Below are 23,608 nucleotides of genomic sequence, written 5' to 3' on the forward strand. Positions count from 1 at the left end.
TATTTTGTGAAAACATTTTTCTGGATACCTGGCAATATTGCCTTTCATAAGCCAGGGAAAGATCTAAAACCTTCATTAAAATGTTGAATAATTGTTCTGACTTGCTGCTTGTGCGAGATTCTCATTTTAAAAAAAAAAAAAAGGTTAAATTTTGTCTTGTATAAGTTAAGGGATATTACATCCCATATTGTTTCTTAGCCGAATAAGAAACTCAAAAGAGTTTCATGCCAAATATAAAAATTATATAAAGTTCGGCGATTCCAGGCGTAAGCAAATACCTGGATAGCAGCAACTGACCCTTAAAGTAGTGCAAGCTGAGGTAACTCATAGCAAAGGTGGAGCAAGCTCCAATCACCATTCTTGATATTTGCCCATAATGTGAACTTAGCTCCTAGGAGCTGTATTACTGTTCAACATTATGAGAGAAGGTCACTACCCAGACTGGTTTCAACCTTTATTGAGGTCTCATCAGTGAGTAGGTAGACCTAATTAATACCAAGTTTGTAGCGAACAGAACTTACATCCCTTCTATGAGAATTGCACTACCTTAAGGGTCTGTTGCTGCTATCCAGGTATTTGCTTACGCTTGGAATCGCCGAACTTTATATAATTTTTTCGGCATGAAACTCTTTTGACTTTCTTATTCTGCTAAGAAACAATATGGGATGTAATATCCCTTAACTTATACAAGTTATATGTCACCGAATTGAAGCCTTTGGCTCTTCATATATTTAATAGTTAAATTTTGTCTTTTATGGTTTCTGGAGCAAAACATCCTCTCTCTCTCTCTCTCTTCTTTTTTTTTTTTTTTTTTTTTTTTATATATAAACATAATCTAGCTTCTGCAAGTATCATTTGGTCAATCTAGAAGCATTCATTCAAACTCTTCCTAAAAGACTTGCACTAGTCGGTTTCTTTGATATGGAAGAAGCATGTGACACTGCTTTGTGATTTGGAATGTTGAAAGACCTAAACATCTTTGATCTCAAAGGGAACTGCCCTCTCTTTTTATCCAACCAAATCTAAGTCTGCATGGGAATCAAGCTTTCTTGATTTGTATACACAAAAAGGAGGGAGTCCAGCAAAGTTCAGTTCAGTTTTAAGTGTTGCACTTTTTTTTTGAATTCAAGGTTAACTTGATAATGGTACAGCTTCTCCTTGACTGTAAGTAATGCCCTCTGTTCTGATGACTTTATCATCTTCTGTCATTCTTATAATATGAGGATCATAGAAAGACAGTCCACAGCAAACCGTTGGCCATCTTTGAAAATTGGTGCTTGTGATTGGTTTCAAATTTTCCCAGCAGAAGACAGTTTGTGTGCATTTTTGCTACAGACATGATTTTGATCCTGACCCAGCATAGACTATGACAAACTTCAATCCCAGTTGTACCATATACCAAGTTCTTGTAGCTCATATTTGACAAGAAACTAAGTTTCTTCTATCACATATGCATGTGAAGAAATAAGTGGCATAAAGTGAACGTCCATCACACTCCACCATCCACCTCTTGGAGTTGATGGTGGGGGTGTGATGTTCTTTGTTCCAGTTGTATCCTGAACTGATTAGATCAAAACTCATTATGAGTCCCAAGTTTATTCCTCTGACAGGGAGAGAGTATACCCTGGACTTGTTGGATCCTATCTACTACTGAGCCATAAGAATTGCAACTGGAACATTTTGAACTTCATTGATCCCTAATCAATATATTGAGGCAAATGAATCTTGTTTGATCAATGTCAACAGGTGTCTTCTATATGCTACAAAAATAAAATCTCTGCCATAGACCATCCTGCATAGCCAATTATTCTTTTTCCAAGGTCAAGAATCTGTAGAACACTCATCAGACTGCCATATGACCATTGGTTTAACAAAAACTTTTTCACAAGCTCTAGATATTGAGGTAGAGAATATTGTACAAATGCCATTAAACACGCTACTGCTATGGCATTCATGTATGCCACCGTATAGTTTTTCTTTCTACTGGGTACCTAAGCATTCCATCCCTCCTGGTGTCTACCAGTAGCTCTTTTGAACACACAGAATGAAATACTCTGATTTTGTGCTTATTTACACAAATGATTCAAAATCAGAAACTCTAGTGAGATCTGCAATCTTAAACTACATAAGATTGCAATCAAAAGTCAAAGGTACATATATATACAAATTAATGGAACTCCCTACAGGCAGGTAGTAAGATGTCCTCTCTCAGTTATGGAAGCTGCATTTGGACCTATCCTTCTGTTGATCCTAATGTAGTTGGGTCAGCTCATTTCTCATACTACCATAATCTTCCTATCTCCTCCACAGGAAGATAAGGCAGAAACTTTTATCCTAGTGGCAGCCATCATAGAATAGAGAAACCAACAACACTGTCTTATCAAGTCATGATAGTATAGTTTATGCAGTGACTGTAAAGAGGAAGTTATTCATTCTTGGCACCACATAGGTCATACTTCTTCTTCTTTTGGGCTGTGACATGCCTGTCTGCAAGTTCTTTAGGTTCAGACTAACCACCATTCTCATTTTTATCAACTTTCCACATTATGCTAGTGAGCAGGTCACTATTTTAATGATATTCATAATCTGTCTGAATTTTATATATTTATGCAGATTTCACCAGATTCATCAAGTGTATCTTTCATTCTCTAATTCTTAGAGAATATCAGTACTTAATCACTGTATATAAATGACATATATATTATTCTTATTTATGAGATGTAGCTATTGTCTACAGGCTTTTAATATCTGGCTGCTTTATATGAACTTTTACACTTTTTATTATTATCTTGTATACTTGTTGCAAGTTTTTTCACTTGGTTATATGAGGGGGGGTTCTAGAAAGGTCTGATAAACACCCAGAACAAAAATTAATTAATTATATGTCTTCTTTATATCCTAAAAGAAAAGATATTTTCTGAAAAACATTTTTTATATGAAAAAAAATTATGAAAAATTTTTATATGAAAAAACAATTTTGTTCTTGGTTGGTGTTTAGCAGAACTTTCCAGACCATGCTCCCCCTTCCCCCTTGTACTATAAAGATGCCCAGAAATTATATTCTTGGTTTAATCCTTTATCCACGTGTAAGCAAACAGAGTTTGCATGTAAAATATCCTCAGTCAGTCATTAGCCTCTGCCTCTATATACAATTAGCCCATTTGTGAAGATACTTGACTTGCAAACTTCGTTTGCTTATATTGGATAAAGAATTAAAGAATATAATTTCTTGGCATCTTTATTTATAGTATAACCAAGTGAAAAATTTTCAGCATCTGTTTCTGATACAGAGTATTTTAATAAGGTGATCCACCTCTTCACTACTTGTATATGAGAAATAATATGACTTCTGCATTATATCAACCTTGTATCCCTTCTCGGTCTGATTCCCACTGATAGGACCTCAATAAAGGTTGAACCAGTCTGAGTAGTGGCCTTTCCCATAATGTACAGCATTATACATGCCTGAAAAGGGGGGGGGGGTGCTTTGCATTATGGAAAACTAAAGCAATTGATCAGTTTGGGTAATGGCCCTTTCTATAATGCACAGTCATTATGCATGCCGGAAAGGGGGGGGGGATTGCATTATGGGATACTAAGGCAGTTGATATGAAATCATTAGCTTCAGTATAGTCCAGTTGTGAAGATACTTCACTTGCCATATATAAGGTTTGAGAATGGTAGTATCAAGAGCATTTTTCAGAATACTCCATATGGAAATTTGCTAAAGGGAGGATAGAGGGAAAGCCCATGGCTGTATCCTCTCTATTTAAATATAGAAAATTTGAAGTGAATGGAATTTTTTTCTATAACATGAAGTATGGCCATTAAAAGGTGGGGGGGGGGGGGTAAAGATTTAGCTAACTATTTTTGGATAGTTTAAAGTAGGGGAAGTCATTAGCTCCTACTATGAGGCAGAGAGGGTTATTGGGCTAGTGAATTTTAGGCAAACTGCATATCCCAGGTGGGGGAGCTAATTTGCGGAGAGAGGCAAGATGTAACATTTTTAAGAAGTCTTTTTTTATGGAATTAGTGAAGTCATAATCTAGTGGTTTACAATTGGTGTAATCATTGGTACTGAGGATCACAGTTGCATTACCCTTGTCAGCTCTAGTAATTGTTATTTTTTTTTCTCTGTATAATTTATGGAAAGCATAGTGGCTTATCAAATTCTTTGCAATAGCAACTTATCCTTTTTTCTGGCAAACTGGTTGATCTGTCACAAAACATATTTCTGCACAGCAATCATATATTGAATAAGGGGGCTCCAACCCCTGGCCTGGCGCCTATGGCGCCCAACTCCCGTGTTCCGGACTTGTAGGCTGGTTCTCCTTGAATTCTGATGACTCGAATTTTGAAGACTAGACACTCAGAGGCTACCTTGAGTGTCAAGTCTTGAAGGGGGGGGGGGTTCTGGTGCCTATGGCGCCCAACCCCCGAGTTTTGGACTGGTAGGCCGGTTCTCCTTGAATTTTGAAGACTTGACACTCAGGGTAGCCCCTGAGTTTCAAAACATTTCAAAAAACGTTACATAAAAAGGCTTATCATTTTATATATATAGGTAGATTAAATAAGCATCACAAATCTGGCCTTGTAGAATATGAAATTAATGACACTGGCCTTGGGATCCTTTGGGATAACAGTATAGAAGCACTTACAAATTTGAACATCTTTTCAAAGAAAGTACTATTTCTTCATTCAAATCTCATCCTAGGCGATGGACTTTCTATGCCAAAAATATTTAATAGTTTGTCATTAAAAATTCTATTTCTTAATTATATATATATATATATATATATATATATAAATTTAAATTCTTTAATTTAAATAATTTAATAATCTAAATAAATATAAATAAATATATATACACTGTATTTTTCGGACGTTAAGACGCATCCCAAATTTATGAGACGATTTTTAGAAAAAAATATTTTATTATATAAAGATATTTACAAATTCTTACTTAATTTTTATTTATTGTTACAATCATTTGTATTAGCAATATTCAGTTCATCTTCACTCTTCGTATTACTTTCGTCTGAATTATTGTTGTCACTCCCTTCAAAAAGTGCATCATCTTCGGTACCATCCATCGCATTACTTATCCCGCATTTCTTAAATGACTTTATAATCGTCTCTTCTTTCACAGCTTCCCATGAATTTTTCACCCAGGTACATACTTCTGAAATTGTTGGCCGTTTCATACGTCCTGTTGCTGTAACATCGTGATTTGACTTTGCCATCTATTTTCCACTCTTCCCGCATAAGATTTTTGAATAGTTTATTAATAGATCCATCCAATGGTTGTAATTGACTTGCAAGGCCTCCAGGAATGACAGCTAATTCTGTATTCATTTCTTTTAGAAGCTTCTTTGTTGATTCTGTTTTATGCGCTCTGAATTGATCCCACACTAACATCGCAGGCATTTTTAAATAATGCACCTTGACGTTTTGCCCATACCTTTTGTATCCATAATTTCATTCCTGTTTCGTCCATCCAGCCTTTATCTTGAATGTGGATAATAATGCCACGAGGAATTTCATCTCTCGGTAACGTTTTTCTCTTGAAGATTAACATGGGGGTAGTTTTGTTCCATCTGTGCAACAAGCTAAAACTACAGTATACCAAGTTTTTTCGTGACCTGTTGTTTTGATCACTATTGATTTGGTGCCTTTTGAATCTACTGTCCGATTTGAAGGAACATCAACAGTTAGAGGCACTTCATCCATGTTCGCAATTTGATTAAGCTCAAAGTTAAATTTCCTTCTCGCTGATATGGAATTCTATAATTTTAGCTTCATAGTCAGCCGGCATTTTTTGGGTCAGAGTGGTTTTTGTACACATGCATAACCCACGTCTTTTCATAAATCTAAAGCACCAAGCGGTGATCTGGTAAAATCTAAAATTTCATTAGCAGTTGCCTATCGTTTCCCCCCCCCCCACCCCCCCCCCCCCCCACCCCCCCCCCCCCCCACCCCCCCCCCCCCCCACCCCCCCCCCCCCCCACCCCCCCCCCCCCCCACCCCCCCCCCCCCCCACCCCCCCCCCCCCCCACCCCCCCCCCCCCCCACCCCCCCCCCCCCCCACCCCCCCCCCCCCCCACCCCCCCCCCCCCCCACCCCCCCCCCCCCCCACCCCCCCCCCCCCCCACCCCCCCCCCCCCCCACCCCCCCCCCCCCCCACCCCCCCCCCCCCCCACCCCCCCCCCCCCCCACCCCCCCCCCCCCCCACCCCCCCCCCCCCCCACCCCCCCCCCCCCCCACCCCCCCCCCCCCCCACCCCCCCCCCCCCCCACCCCCCCCCCCCCCCACCCCCCCCCCCCCCCACCCCCCCCCCCCCCCACCCCCCCCCCCCCCCACCCCCCCCCCCCCCCACCCCCCCCCCCCCCCACCCCCCCCCCCCCCCACCCCCCCCCCCCCCCACCCCCCCCAAATGAAATAATAAAAAATGGAATAAAAATTTTGATCATCAAATTTCTGATATATATATCCTCGGGAGGGGGGGGGGGTATATACAGGATATAAATGTACTGCATGAAGAATTGCATCATTACTAACTTCCTATCTACAATTTTCCTCCAATCAGTCTGTTACCTGTCAAGCCTAACATTATCAGATCTTATATTTCTATCTTTTAAGGCACTTTTTACTGTATCAATCCCTATATCTTGGTCTTCCTCTGGGTCTTTTTCTTACTAAATTGGCAGAGAACACTTGTTTTGCTAATCTTTTCTCTCCCATTCTGTTTAAGTGACCATTCCACCTGAGATTAGCTCTAATAACGCATTCCTGGATGCTGACAATGTCAAGTTCTTTCCTAATATCCTCATTTTTAATATGATAATGCCATTGATGCCATCTGTTCATGCCTCTAATCTTTTTCAGGACTCTCATATCTGCAGTCTCTAGTCTTTGATCAAGTGTTTTACTTCTTACCCAGCTCTCAGATCCATAAGTTAAAATTGGCTTGAATACTGTCTAGTATACTGCTAATTTAGTATTTTGGCTGATTTCTGTCTTATTCCATATAAATTTATTCAGTTGACTTTACTTTCTACCATACCAGCTTTGTTGATTCTGTTGTCTATTTCAATATTTATCAAGGTATTAAACTTTCTCCTACTGTAAACTTAAACACTCTTCTTTTTGCTGATGATCAAATAATGATTATAAATTCTGAAGATGACTTATAGAAAGATATTTTAAATTTAAATGAAATAACCAAAGATTATGGAATGATAATGTCAACAGAAAAATCAAAAATGATGGCCTTTAAAGGAGAAGATTCAATAAGAACTAAAATAATTCTCGTGGAAAGGCTTAGACATTGGTTATACATTCTTACTAAATAGCTTAAGGAAATTACAACATACAATAGACTATACATTAAAATAAATTTTAATACACTTCCAATATTTTGGCAACGTCACGTTGCCATTATCACAGGAACTTAAATACAAGACACGTGCACACAGGCACAACATACAGTAAATGAGGAACGAAGCAGGAACCAATTTCTCTCCTAAAAGTCCTGATGGTGCCCCCTAGCGGGCAATGTTGGTGTTCTTGATTGATTGGGCTGAAGGTCTTCTGATGTAGGTTTTCCAAATATGGGGCAGTCTCATGCAACAAAATTTGTTGAGGTTTGGATTGTTTCTTAGGGCTGAGGCTGATTACATGAATAGCTTTTCGTATTTGAATTTACTACGGTGTATTATCGTGGCTTTCTTCCATCGTATTTTATGGCAGGTATCCAGCCCATGGTCTGCAAGACCAGAGTGGCTGTATTGGTGAAAACGGATGTAGGCCTTGTGTTCTGAAATTCTGATATTAGCTGTCCTGCCTGTTTGGCCAAAGTAGGACAGCTTACAACTGCAAGGGACTTGGTATACACCAGGTAGGTCTGGGGGGGAGTGGAGAGGTTGGTCTTTAGTGGATCGGATAAGGGATTCCAATTTTTTATAAGGTCAGTAACAAGAAGATAAGTCGTGTTTTTTTAGGATTTTTGTAATTTTTCCGAGGTGCCTCGGTTATAGCGAATGGTGATGGATTTAGAGTAATCCTTATTGTGAAAGGGTGGGGGGGTTTGTGGTTGATTGGTTTCAATATTTTTTGGATTTTTTTTTTTTTTGGGGGGGGGGGGGTTAGCCATTGGCTAAGAGTGTTGAGAAATGTGGTTTCGTTCTGTGGTTAGGGCATTGTCATTGGAACAGATAAGTTTAGCCCTGTTGTGTACTGTCTTAATGACTCCATATTGTTGTGTGTGTGGGGGGGGGGGGGGGGGGGGGGATTGTTGGTGAATGTATCTGCCTGTACGGGTGGGTTTTTCTATAAACAGAAAACCAAGGTTCCATCAGGTTGTCGGGTGACTAGTGTGTCTAGGAAAGGGAGGCAGTTGTTTTTTTCTTCTTCCAGGGTGAACTTGATTCTGGGGGTGTTGGTTGTTTAAGTGTATTAGGAAGGAGAGGAGTGCATCAGAGCCATGTGGCCAAATAGCGAACACATCATCAACATAGCGAAACCATATGGTTGGTTTTTGGCAGAGTTTAAGGCTTTCTCTTCAAAAGTCTCCATATAAAAGTTGGCCAAGGGTGGGGAGAGTGCATAACTCATGGCTGTCCCATTTGTTTGTAGAATTTTCCTTGCCAAACAAAATAGCCCGAGTTCATTGTGAACTGAAATAGGGCCGTGATATCGGGTGGAAATTTAGCTTGGATCAGCTCTAAGGATTCTTTGAGTGAGACATTTATGAATAGGGAGAAGACATCAAAACTGATCATTACATCAGTGTATTTGAGTGTAAGGTTTTCTGTGCTGGCTTTGAAGTGGGCTGAGTTTTTTATGTGTGAAGGTGTGTTGCCAGTATAGTGTGTGAGGGCTTTGGCCAAATGTTTAGCTAGTTTGTATGTGGGGAAATCAATGCCATCCACTATGGGACGTAATGGCACATTTTCTTTATATATTTTTGGGAGTCCATATATATGGGGATGTATGGAATTAAGCAGTTTTAATTTGTTAGTGACTTCTACAGGCCAAGAAGTGACCTTCTTAAGGAGCCTGTGGAGTTTTCTCATTTGTGAGTTCGTGGGATTGTACTCGATAGGGAGGTGAGTAGCTCCATCTAACAATAGAGCATTCAGCTTACCTGTGTAATCCTTTTGGTTAAGCAATACTGTGGCATTCCCTTTATCCGCTTTGGTGATTATTATTTCCTTGGTTTTCTTTAATTCTTGAAGAGATTTAATTTCCTTATTGGGCATGTTGGTTTTTGGTAGTTTTGCCTTTGGTCAGAACACAAGCCATGGCCAGTCTAATATGTTGGCAACGTAGTTTGGGAAGGTGTCGTATCCCGCGTTCAATTTGTATCATAATGTCTTCAGCAGGTATTTTTCTGGACACAATAGCGAAGTTGTGGCCACGTGAGAGAGCGTCGTGTGCTTCAGGTTTCAAACTAATTGACGAAAGGTTGACTACCCTGTTAGTTGGAAGTTGTGGTTTGGAGTTAGAGTTCTTTTTGAAATTCTCAAATTTTTTGATGTGTCGTTGTAGTACTTTTTTAAATTCTTTATCCACAGCAGTGCACGAGATGTCGTATAAAATAGACCAATTCTCGTGGTTTAAGGTGCTGGAAAGCTCATCTTCCAGTGCCTGGATAGCTAAGTTAGCGTCAATAAGGGAACAGCGAGTAGCGGCGATTTGTTCCCTGAGCAAAGCTTGGCTGGCATGGTTATAAATATGGAGCCTATTTGGAAACAAAATGGTGCTTGAATTTGACACAGTTTGGGATTACCTGGTTATCCCGGCAGCGTTTTAGGAAAGCGAGACGATTCATTTGTCTTGATAGCTTCAACTTCATTTTACTGTAATGGCGGGCCTTACGTGCGATGGAATCTCCGTGGACTATCGTAATTCTCGTGGAAAGGCTTAGACGTTGGTTATACATTCTTACTAAATAGTTTAAGGAAATTACAACGTACAATAGAATATATGTTACAATAAATTTTAATACACTTCCAATATTTTGGCAACGTCACGTTGCCATTATCACAGGAACTTAAATACAAGACACGTGCACACAGGCACAACACACAGTAAATGAGGAACGAAGCTGGAAGCTATTTTTTCTCCTAAAAGTCCTAATGGTGCGCTCTAGTGGGCAATGTTGGTATTCTTGGCCGATTGGGCTGAAGGTCTTCTGATGTAGGTTTCCCAAATATAGGGCAGTCTCATGCAGCCAAATTTGTCGAGGTTTGGTTTGTTTCTTAGGGCCAAGGCTGATTCCATGAATAGCCTTTCGTATTTGAATTTACTACTGTGTATTATCGTGGCTCTCTTCCACCGTATTCTATGGCGGGTATCCAGCACATGGACTACAAGACCAGAGTGGCTGTATTGGTGAAAACGGATGTAGTCCTTGTGTTCTGAAATTCTGATATTAGCTGTCCTGCCTGTCAGCCCAATCGGCCAAGAATACCAACATTGCCTGCTAGGGGGGCACCATCAGGACTTTTAGGAGAAAGAATAGCTTCCTGCTTCGTTCCTCATTTACTGTGTGTTGTGCCTGCATGCACGTGGCACGTGCCTTGTATTTAAGTTCCTGTGATAATGCAACGTGACGTTGCTGAAATATTGGAAGTGTATTAAAATCTATTTTAATGTATATTCTATTGTACATTGTAATTTCCTTAAGCTATTTAGTAAGAAGAACTAAAATAGTAATAAATTACAAGATTTTAGTACAGGTGAGTTCATTTAACTACCCAGGATGTATGATTACATGTGAAAAAGATATAAACCTAAGAATTGCAAAATATTTACAAATGACGGGTGTAATTAATTCTATATTTAAACGAAACCTAGTACAAAAACAAACCAGACTAAAAGTATACAATACATTAGCCCTACCAGTCCTATTGTTGGAAGTAAAATCTGGACAATAAAACAAAAAGACAAACAAAGATTAATAACAGGTGAAATGAAGTTTATGAGAAAAACTGCAAAGTATGCTTTATTCAATCACAAAAGAAATTAAGAAATTATGAAAGAATTGAACGAGGAATCAGTAATAGAATAAATAAATAAATAAATAAACATAAATGGATGGACCACATTGAAAGAATGGAAACAGAAAGATTACCAAAACAAGCCTAAAATTGCAAACCATTAAGAAAAAGAAAACCAGTACATCCCTAAAGAGATTCAACAATGACTTCTAAGGCCAGAACATGCCACTCTAGTCCTAAATCCTTGAAAACCATGATGATGATGATATTTATTTTGAAAGACAAAATGCTTGAAAGAAATTGGTATTCAAAGTTTTATTTATTAGACAGATGATGAATTATTAGTTGATGATGAGAATAGGTACAGTGCATTGCTAAGCTAAATTGCAAGAAATACAGTATAAATAATTTTTCCCCCGTTTAGCACACAAAAAACTTGATCAATTTACTCATATTTATGAATTTAGGGACACAAAACACACGTGTTGAAAAGATTATTTTACTGATTAATAATAAAATAATAACTTTATGTTTCAACCCCTGTATTGCGGTCATCTTCAGAAGGATACGTGTGTATAGGAACAAGCTACATGCTGTTGCACTCTATACAAGTAAATTACATCTACGCTGTTAACTAATCTTTTTTCTTAGCCTGCCCTCTAGTGATAAAAAAAAAAATATATATATATATATATAAAAATAAATAAAATAAAATAAAAATTACAATAAACTCTGCTAAAGTCCTCACGTACTAGGATTCTTCTGGAATTATAGAGTTTCTATTGTTATATTACGATTATCTTCTGGATTTGTACAGTTGGTCAGTAAATAAACAATTAAGTAAATAAACAAATAAAGTCAGTAAATCGTACAGTTGGTCAGTAAATAAACTAGATATAATATATCATATCGAGAGAGGTTTAAGATCCCTTGCTGCCAATTTAGCTGACAAAATATGGATGGAATCTGCCTGTTTACTAAATTCAACCAAAAAATTAAGCAGCAACCTAAACAAAGCAGATAAACTGGCCCTCAAATCCCTAAAAAATAACTGTGACATTATTATCACAAAAGCAGATAAAGGGAACGGCACTGTTGTTTTAAATCGGTCAACCTACATTGAAAAAATTAACCATTTGGTATCGGACCACAACACCTACCAAATGGTAAATTACAACCCTACGCAACGTAACAAAAAGAAAACTATTGAACTACTTAAATCATTTAACGCGTGACCGGAAGAAACAATTAAAAAATTAATACCGCAGTATGCCCACGTACCCAGAATTTATGGCCTGCCAAAAGTACACAAAACAGACACACCATTACATCCAATTGTGGAAGGAATTGACAGTCCGAATTACTACTTAGCCAAAAAATTAGCGGCCACACTCAAGGAATTGGTTGGTCATTCCCCTTCCTACATAAAAAATACACAATTCATAAACAAAATTAAAAATATTACACTCAACGACCAAGATCTATTAGTCAGCTTTGACATAACTTCCCTTTTCACCAATGTCCCAATCAATGATACTATCCTACTTTTACAGAACATATTTCCACACGACATCACGGCCCTCTTTGCCCATAGCGCACTTTTATATGGAAGATTTTGAGCGGCGAGCTCTAGAATCGGCGTGCCTAAAGCCCAAAATTTGGCTCAGATATGTTGACGATATTTTCGCCATCTGGCTCCACGGCCGCCAAGCACTAGATACATTCCTTAGCTACCTGAACAAACAACACAAATGCATCCAATTCACCACTGAAATTGAAAAAAAAACTCTCTTCCGTTCCTAGACACTTGTCACACGTCTTCCTTCAGGCTGTCTCTCCTTGTCAGTTTACTGCAAACCTGCACACACACACAGGCCAGTACATACACAAAACTTCTTATCACCACCCAACACAAAAACTAGGGGTCATTAGCACTCTTAAACACGGAGCTCAAACCATTTTTGTTCAAATGAACAAGCTCTTAACCATGAATATGAGACCATCAAACATACCTTTATAAAAAAAGGGACACAGTATAAAAACCATTCACAAGATCCTCCACAAAGATACCACTAATAACAAAAAAGATTTCAAGAATGACCTCTAACATATGGTATATTGCTATACCATATGTTAGAGGCATTTCAGAAAAAATAGAACACTACACAAATACAACATCAAAACCACCTTTAAACCCCCAACAAAATTAAGACACCTATTCAGTTCTTCCAAGGATCCCCTGCCACACTTAGCCCACCCAGGGGTTTACAAAATAGATTGCACATGTAACATACCATACATAGGGGAAACAGGGCGAACCATCCCAATCAGAAAGGATGAACACAAACATCACATAAAATACCTCAATTTTGGAAAAGCCGGCTTTCTGACCACACACTCCAAACACACCACAGAATTGACTGGAAAGGTACCAAGTCCCTACACCGCACCAAAACCTGGTTCGAGCGAAAATTCAAGGAAGCATGTGAAATGCTCAAACATGATCTGAATCTGAATAAAAATGATGGTCTAACAATTCCAAGAATGTGGAGGACCCATCTACAATCTTCATAGCAACCACGAAGAAAAAAATCTCAATACTTTTTTTTTTTTCCTCCTCCTGAACATTCAATAGCAAACTGTACTGTACAAATCCAGAAGATAATTGTAATATAACAATAGAAACTGTATAATTCCAGAAGAATCCTAGTACATGAGGACTTTAGCAGAGTTTATTGTAGTTTTTATTTTATTTGTTGTTTATTTTATTTTATTTATTTTTATTTTTATATATATATATATATTTTTTTTTTAATCACTAGAGGGCAGGCTAAGAAAAAGGATTAGTTAACAACGTAGGTGTAATTTACTTGTATAGAGTGCAACAGCATGTAGCTTGTTCTTATACACATGTATCCTTCTGAAGATGACCTCAATACAGGAGTCGAAATACAGTTATTATTAATCAGTAAAATAATCTTTTCAACACGTGTGTTTTGTGTCCCTAAATTCATAAATATGAATGCTGATCACAGTGTAACCTTAAAAGAAAGAATGAGCAATTTACTGTTGGCTAAACGGAGGAAAAATATTTTCACTCTATTTCTTGTATTTCTGTTTAGCATTGTGAGAACAATTTCGAACAGTGATGTGAATCAGTAGTAAATATTTATGCAACAACTTTACTTGCAGCAGAATATACTACTCATTCACATTAGTAAGGATTTATTATTGCCATTTGATCTCCATTGATATGAAAACCCATACTCTTTTTCATGTTATCTTGGAAGTAGCAGAATGAGTTACATTTCTGGCATTTCTTACCACATTGTGTGATACTTTGTATATACAGGAATACCTTATATTGCGCGGTTAATTGGTTCCAAGAAGCAGCCGCACTATGCAAAACCGCATTGTTTGAGGTCTATTTATAAAGGTTTTCAATTTAATTTGTTTATTACAAAAATTTAGGATAATAAAAATGTTTAAAAATGAAAAATATTTGTTATTTTTATTAACTAAATAACAAATAAAATCCTTTTGAACTGATATAAAAGTTGTAGAAAACAGAACAAATATTGTTTCAATTTTAGAATACAGTAATTTACTTTTTACTAAAGTAGTCTTTTAGTGTTCGTTGAACCATCCTTGTCTTCTTTGTCTCTTGAACTCTAGATCTCTGTAGCATTTGATGGCATTATTGAGACTTTGTCTCACTTTGATGCTTCTTTCCAAATTCGGGTCGGCATTTATGAGAAAGTCGGAAGCTTCATCGATTTTTCTCACAAAAGTTGAAAGGTCAGCAACGGAAAATTCTTCAACCATGACATCTGTGGGGTCATCTTCGTCTTCTTCCTTCATAGGCTCGTTGTTGTTCCAACTCCAAAAGGGTTTCATCATCCAGATCATTTGAATGAGAATCATTACATTCGTTCACATTGTTACAATCTAAACTTGTAAAACCAAATCTTTGCCCATCTGCACAAGTTCTATTGATATTTCCTCTTTCTGTGTTGCAAAGGCAACAAAGTCCTTTGAACAATGCGGCAAGATATTATGCCATACGGCTCTCGTGTTCATTTGAGTCACCTCTTGCCAAGATTCATAAATATTTTGAATGGCATCTTTTATGTTAAATTTTTTCCAAAATTCACTCCAAGTCCAAGAATCTTCTTCTGCTACAGCTTTAATAGCTTGAGCAAAAGTTCATCTTAAATAGTAAGGCTTGAAAGTGGATGGAAAACCTTGATCCATCGGCTGCAGAATTGATGTTGTGTTTGGAGGGAAAAAATGAATCTTGACATTTTCATCTAAGTCAGTCAATAGAGTTGGATGGCCTGGCGCATTGTCTAATAAAAGCAAACTTTTGAAAGGAATTTCATTCTTTTTACAATAGCTTTTAACTTCAGGGCAAAAACAAGTTTTAAACCAGTCTTCGAAAATTGAACGAGTCACCCACGCTTTTTTATTCGAACGCCAATGAACAGGTAAATTGTTCTTTGTAAAGCCCTTAAGAGCTCTTGGGTTTTCTGCTCTGTACGCTAACAGTGGCTTCAATTTTAAATCACCTGATGCATTACCTCCTAGTAAAAGTGTCAATCGGTCTTTTGACACTTTATACCCAGCTTGTGTTTTTTCCTTCTCTGCTAGAAATGTGCATGATGGCATTCTTTTCCAGCCCAAGCCAGTCTCGTCAGCGTTAAAAATTTGATCATCTGTATAGCCTTCCTTCTCAATAAGCTCTTCAATTCATTGGGAAATAATTCTGCAGTTTTAGTGTCAGCACTTGCACTTTCACCTTGGATTCTTACGTTATGGAGTCCCATATGCTTTTTGAAATTGTAGAACCACCCGCAACTTGCTATAAAAATTTCACTGGTTGTACCTCCTTCATTTTCGCTTTCATTTTCTTTTATTTTGTCATATAGACTTATTGCTTTTGCATGGATATCATTTGACTCAAAGGAATCTTTTTCTGATTACAATCTTCAATCCAGATCATTAGAAGGCATTCCATATTTTCCATTGTAGAAGATCGATTTCTCGTGATCACTTTTGACATATAAGAAGTGGTACTCATTCCATGTTATTTAATCTTTTCTTTGCTCTGAATAATTGTTCGTACAGATGATTCATTCATTGAATTCTCACCTGCTATTTTAGCAAACGAAGAGCCATTCTCGTGACTTTTATAATTTCAAGTTTCTTCTCTAATGTCAATCACTTGCATTTTTTTGTTACTCCAACAGTATCTTCTTTGTTTTGTCTCTTTTCACTCATACTTAAATAATAATAAAAAAAAATTAAATACTAATATTAACGTAAATAATAAAATGCCGCGGGGAAAGAACGTGTGTACATGAGAGCCAATCGAATAACTACTGCATAAACGTGGCTCTCGACTGTCACTTGCATCCAGGAGTCGCCGGTCAGTGTTGACGATGTTAGTGTAATAATAATGAGTGTACTAATAAAAACAGCGTTAGACCAAAACCCGCGTTGTTCAAAATCACGCTAGACAAGGTATTCCTGTAATTATTTTACTACTACTTTATTTGCCGATGCTAGAATTGTATGTTTCATACCATTAAATTGTTACAGGGAACTTATTTTTGGAAAATGCAATTATCTATCACGTGGTCTCCGGAAGTGGCACGGCCTATAGTATATTTCTTTACTTCCAAGATAACCTGAAAAAGAGTATAGAGTGTGTGTGAGATATTAACAAGGAACAGATATTTCAAACCTTTACAAGAGTACAAATTAATTGTATATCATAAGCTACTACGGTTATTTATAAACATGGCTTCATTGCACTTGGTTTAACTTGCAGAGCATTTGCAACAATAGCACTTAAACTGAGTGCATCAAAGGCAATTTTGGTGTAATGAGATATTCAGTGGCATATTTTATTGGTGGAATTATGCTAGAAGAAACTGGGCAGGCAAAGGATCTTTGAGTTTTCGTAAATAAAAAGTTGAAGTCCACAGATCATATAAAAAAACTGGGAATACAACTCAGAGGATAATTGCAGTGCTAAAACGAACACCGACGAGAATAAGGAATTAATTCTTGCCTCTTTACAAGGCTTTGATACAACCTCATCTGGATTATTGTGTGCAGATCTGGTTTCTGAGGTGATGCAGATACATTAGAGGGATGTAAAGGAGAATGTTAAAGATGATATCAGGACTATAGAATGTAGATTATAAGCTATGAGATTAAGAATTTATGGACCTCAGATGATAATAGACCAGAGAAAGAGGGACGACATACAGGATACCGATAAATAAAATTTTTCATTTTATGGATGGTGGTGAGAGGACAGGAGGTCATCCATGGAAGTTGAGAATAAATTAAGTCAAAAAAGGGGGATGAGGGATAGATTTTTCTATCATAGAGTGGTGCATGACTGGAAAAGCTTGCCTTTGGAGGTTGGGAGTGCAGATAGCATGTGAGTAATATGTGGCCTTCCTTGATGGGACCCTGACTCTCTGGAGATCTCTTAATAATAATAATAATAATAATAATAGGTAAAGTAGTTATAGTTTTAGCTGGGGATTTTTCAAACATTGACAGTTATTCCTAGAAGCGCAGAGACAGAGAAATAAAGGCTTATTTTAGATCTTCACTGTTTTGGAGCAAGTGTAAAACATTACAGCTTAAAATTAAAGGAAACCAGGGGAAAAAAAAGCTATTATTTTTTTTTTTCTTTTTTTTTCATGAAGGAGGAGAAACTTGTTCTATGAGTTGCTTCTAGACTAAACTGCTATCTTTCTGTTGCTTGTTTTGTCAGCACCAGTTGCATCAAACCCCTATATTTCAGCCTCCTCTGGATCTTTCTCCTACCATTTTTGCACAGAGCAAATGCTTTATTGGTGTTTTATCTTCCATTCTATCCTATGCATTTTTGAATATTAAGAGTATCAGGTTCTTTACCAGTATCTGTGTTTTTAATATGACTACTGTTGATGCTATTCATTCACTCATCCAATTTTCTTCAGAACTTTTATGAGTAATCTCGATCAATATTTTGTATCTGCCAACATGGCATATCAGCCGACTTTACACCATACCACCTTTATTCATGTTGTTATATGTTCCAAATTTAATTTGATATCTTCACTAAAATTTGTACCCACCTAAATAGCTGATATGTATGATTTGTTATGTAGAGATCTGCTAGTGTATCATGCAGCTGATGTTTTCTGTTTTTGCCTATTTTCTTGGTTCTTGTTTTATTATTGCTGTATATTTCACATCAAAATTGCACGACAACTCCTTAGTTTGGCTAAAGACTTGTATAGCAGGTTTTTTCTTTCAAGTGGATATCATCCTCCTCCTCATAAAATAATGAACTATACTTAATATCCTTGAATTGAATATCTGATTTAATACTCCTGTTCTTAATGAGTGGTACGTATAGATTATAAATAACACTGGAGATGTGTTGCAGTGATGTATGCCATATAATGTCACACCATCTTCCTGTAAACCTTCGATTTTTAACTGCCAGTTTGCAACTAATGCTAAGTGCTGTGCATGCATAGGAATTCCCCCTTCCCCCACATGTACGCTATACAGCAGACTTCAGATTTTCTTTCCCTATACCTTTGTAAATTAAGCATTTAAATGCACTTTCTCTCATTAAATCATTTCATTCAGCAGTTATGTATCTTTCATTTTAAATTAAAATATATGAATAAAGGACATGTTATTTTTTAAAGACCTTACCATTGAACAGCTAGTCCTCTTTTAAGAATTTACTACCTAAATAGTAGGATTATTATGACATTCCTGAGATCCATTCGTTTAACTGTGTTAGATAAATTTGACATTTTTCTTTTATGTTATAATTTTATACTCTGATATCTCGAGATATATTTTTGTATTCCTCTATTTTTTTTTTATCTTAAAATGTTTTCACACTGAATTTCTACAGTTCTTTTAGCTTATATATTGTTTATTAGAGTTTAGCCAAAGGGCTTGAGGGACTTCTATCATATGAAGGCGAAGATATGGAAGAAGTATTCATGCAAACTTTTCGTATCACTTATCAAGATGTATTTGGTAGTCTTCTTACTCATGATCTAAAGGAAAATGGAGAACAAATGCTAGTCAGTCTAACTAATAAACAGGTATATTAATTACTTTTTAAATGTGATATATAGGATTATTGTAAATTGACTATTATACATTGTCACTTTTCTGCAATAAACATTTCAGACTTACAGAAGTGAAATTTACTAAGAACATTTGTTTTATTTACAAGTATCAAATGTGGAAAGTCTGCTGAATTAGTTATTGAAGGCTGGAAATTGCTTTTAACCATCTTACACCATAAACTAATTATATCCTGAATAATAGAGGGTGTAGACCAGCTGTTCTCCATCTTTTTACCCTGGAGGAACCCTTGAATATATTTGTTTGTGCACATATATTATTTATACAATGTTTATTTATTTATTTTCAATCACAATCATCTCCAGAACCCCCTAACAATATTTCATGAAACACTGGGTTTCACGGAACTCTGGTTGAGAAACACTGTTCTGAACAGTGACTACACATTATACTCTTTTTGAAACTCTGAAGAGCAGTCACATTTCTGAATTCACAAAATTGCAAAACTCAGCTTGGCTTTCTGCTGCTGGATCATTTCATTTTTCTTTTTTTATACTAATACATCTGGTAGCAAAGTGTGGAGTTGCAATTCTGATAGAATGGCATCAGGCAAGTTTTGCTTTTATAAGTTTTTGCAGTGATTACTTCAGAGTGTAAAGATCATTCTTTATAATCCTGTATAAAGATTTTTTTCCTTACTGGAAGGTAATTTATATCCTACATGCTCCATTTTGCATACAATACATATATTACATGTAGCTTTCAAGTACTGATTAACATTTATTTATATTTATATTTTATATCAATATTAATATTTACATTTATATTTTGTATCAATATTAATATTTACATTTATATTTTTACATCTATATGTATGTATTCTGATATTTACATCCATATTTATATTTTTATCCTATTCTATTTTCTCAGCCATAAGGCTGGTGTGTGTGTGGGGGGGGGTAGCTATATGAGGGAGATGATTATGAGCAAGGTGGTTTCCTATTGCCTTCCTTGCCGTAGTATATTTTATGACTATAGCTGTGTGTGTGTGTTCACAGGACCAGAAAAACCCAAGTTACCAGGAGAGAAAACCCTCCACATACATATGAGACCAGTTATCTCACAATTAGTCGAAAGAAACCAGATAAAAGGTTCCTCATGTCATAGATGGGAATCGAACCCAGGTCTTTCCGACTCAAAAAGCTTCATCTATACCGACTAAGCTATGGAGGCGCGCCTATATTTTTATATATACATATATTTACACTATATTATTATTATTATTATTATTATTATTATTATTAAGACAGACCTCCAGGGAGTCAGAGACTCATCAAGGGAGGCCACATACTACATACACCAGCTGTCGTATTTATTCTTGAATTCATTCACACTGCTTGTACTCAAAACATCCAATGGCAATCCATTCCAATCATGCACCACCCTCTGAGAGAAAAATCTAGCCCTCACCCCCTTCTTAATGACTTCATTCTCAGCTTCCAAGGATGCCCTCATTTTTGTAAGTCTCAATCATATCACCCCCTCTTTTGTCTGTTTGATGGTGTCTGCAGTCTACAAATTCTCAAACTGTCTTCATAATTAGGATTCCACAATCCTGATATCATTTTGAACACACTCCTTTGTACTCCCCCCCCCCCCCCCATTATATCAGAATCACAACGAATACCAGGAGACCAGACTTGCACACAATAGTCCAAGTGAGATCTCTTATCAACTCCTTGGAAAGAGGCAAAAATGACATTCTTATCTTTACATTTGCACATTCTTTTCAGCAGTGCTATTATATTTTCAGTTGTATTTGCAATCTTTGCCACGTGGCACCTGAACTTCAACTGCTTATCTGCTAACACTCCAAGATCCCTAGCCTCATCTGTTTCTTCTAGCATAATTCCACCAATATAATGCGAAATCATCTAACTCCTGATATATACCTTCAAGGGGTGTACAGGATATGATAGTACTACATGAAAAATTACATCATCTAACTTCCTATTTACAATATTCCTCCAAATCAGTCTGTTATCTGTCAAGACTCCAACATTACCAGATCTTATATTTCTTGTAAGACACTTTTTACTGTATCAATCTGCCTATATCTTGTTCTTCCTCTGGGTCTTTTTCCTACCAACTGGGCAGAGAACACTTGTTTTGCTAATCTTTCCTCTCCCATTCTGTTTAAGCGACCATACCACCTGAGATTAGCTCTGCTAACGCCTTCTTGTATGCTGACAGTGTCAAGTTCTTTCCTAATATCCTCGTTTTTCAATATGATATTGCCATTGATGCCATCTGTTCACGCCTCTAATCTTTCTCAGGACTATCATATCTGCGGTCTCTAGTCTTTGGTCAAGTGTTTTACTTCTGACCCACCTCTCAGATCCATAAGTTAAAACTGGTTTGAACACTTTCTTGTATACAGCTAATTTAGTGTTTTGGCTAATTTCTCTCTTATTCCATATAAATTTATTCAGTTGACTTCCTACCATACCAGCTTTGTTGATTCTGTTGTCTATTTTAAAATGTAACTTACCATCTTCACTAAAAATCATGCCTAAATAGTTGAAATGTTTCACCTTTTATATACGTTCTTCAACAATGTAGTTGATATTTTCAATGTTTCTGCCTATTTTCATTGTCTTTGTCTTTTTAATGCTGATCTTCATACCATATCTATTACAACAGTTATTCAGTTTAGTCAGGGAATCTTGCAGACTTATTGCAGATTTATTTAGAAGTATAACATCGTCCACATAAAGCAAAGAGCTGAGATTAACATCTCCAATTTTGATATCCGGTTTAATGTCGCTTTCCTTCATAATGTGATCCATATTGATAATGAAAAACAGAGGGATGTACATCCTTGTCTGACACCAGATTTAACATTAAACCATCTTCCTGTACTTCCTTCAATTCTAACTGCTGACTCAAATAAAGACTAAGTATTGCTTGATATAAAGCCCCATTGACACCATATAACTGTAGCGAATTGAATAGCTTCTCTCTTGGCACCTTGTCATATGTCTTTTTCAGATCGACAAAGCTTAAATACAGATCTTTGTTATATTCCCATGCTTTCTCAACTAATTGTCGTAAAGTGAAGATCTGATCTTGACAGCCTCTATTTGGCCTGAATCCAGCTTGTTCTTCACCAAGCTTTTCTTCTACAATTCTTCTCAACTGTTTCTCAAGTATGCTTGAGAAACAGTTGAGAAGATTTCTCTACTGAGTACTCCTTACCAGGAATACTCAGTAGAGAAATGCCTCTGTAATTCTCACATTCAGTTTTATTTCCCTTTTTATATATGGGTACTATGAGAGCTCTACTCCAATCATCTGGAATTCATCCCTCTGTCCAGACCTTCTGAACTATGAAGTGCAGCCACTGTAAGACGTTTATACCTCCATACTTGAGCATTTCTGTTCGAATATCATCTACTCCTGCTGCCTTTCCGAATTTCAGGCTTTTGATGGCCTTTTCTACTTCAAGTATGGATATGTATTGCATGCCTGTGTAAAAATAATCATAATTTAAAATTCTGAATATTTTTAGAATTTTGTTATTGTTTATGTTAGAATGTTTATTAGTTTTAGTTTCATAACAAGCATTGTCGGCACTTGCGATGTGCCCGTTATTGAAATTTTTTGTCAAAAATGATATGTAAAGCAATTAAAAATTTATGTACTTACCTGATTTGAATAGTTGTGTTACTTTAAACAAAGTTATTGCAGTTTAAAATATTGTGTTTTATGAACACGTTCTCTTGTCGCTGAGACAACGTGTCAGCCATTATACTTAGTTTCTCACTTGCCACTTTCAAGGAGTGCGCATTCTTGCTGAGAAGTTTGATGTGTGATTGACAGCTGACAGAAGGTTTCGCTATCAGAGTAAAGGCTATAAACAAGGTATCATTCAGAAGGAAATAAGAACACTGGCTGGCAGACGTTTAGATTTGGAGGAAATTGAGTTTTTTTATGTGACAGTTGGAAGAAAAGTAATAGTATATTCTGAAAAGGGAATTGTGGAACTATGAAGTTTTAATGTAGAATAAGTATTGATAAATAAAAGGAAATATTGATATAGATCGTTTTAAAAGGAATATTCGAGGAACCATAATTTGAAGATTTATAGTAGATTCTGAAAAGGGAATAGAACTGTAAGTTTTTTTAAATGGAAAAGTTAAGACTGTCAACAAGCATTAGTGAATAAAAGAAGAAATTGCTATTTACATTCTAAAGGAATGTTCTAGAAAACTCTGATTAGGAAGTTTCATCTGTATTATGGATGCCGGATCTAACTATTATTCCTACTAAAAAGAAACAGAATTGAGTTAGGAAGAATTAATGTGTGCTACATGAGTGATGAGAAAGGATCCTATGAAAATGAAGAATTAAGTCATATGTCTTCGGAGAAGGGCCTTCACAGAAAGAAACTATGAACATTTTGTCATTGTGCAAACAAA

The 23,608-nt window shown here is 36.7% G+C and overlaps 1 protein-coding gene across 1 annotated transcript in view; it reads left to right on the plus strand.

The window, feature by feature from the left end:
* The window catches only part of Ube3a (ubiquitin protein ligase E3A), a 253,225-nt gene that overhangs the window by 159,062 nt on the left and 70,555 nt on the right, over nucleotides 1-23,608 (plus strand). The window contains exon 6 of the mRNA XM_090394318.1: nucleotides 18,974-19,141. Coding sequence (XP_090250444.1) covers nucleotides 18,974-19,141 — 168 coding nt within the window. The remainder of the gene's footprint in view (nucleotides 1-18,973; nucleotides 19,142-23,608) is intronic.

Source organism: Typopeltis vanoorti, chromosome 6, assembly GCF_054136105.1.
Source record: "Typopeltis vanoorti isolate ZY-2024b chromosome 6, IOZ_Tvanoo_1.0, whole genome shotgun sequence".
NCBI classification, from domain to species: domain Eukaryota; kingdom Metazoa; phylum Arthropoda; class Arachnida; order Uropygi; family Thelyphonidae; genus Typopeltis; species Typopeltis vanoorti.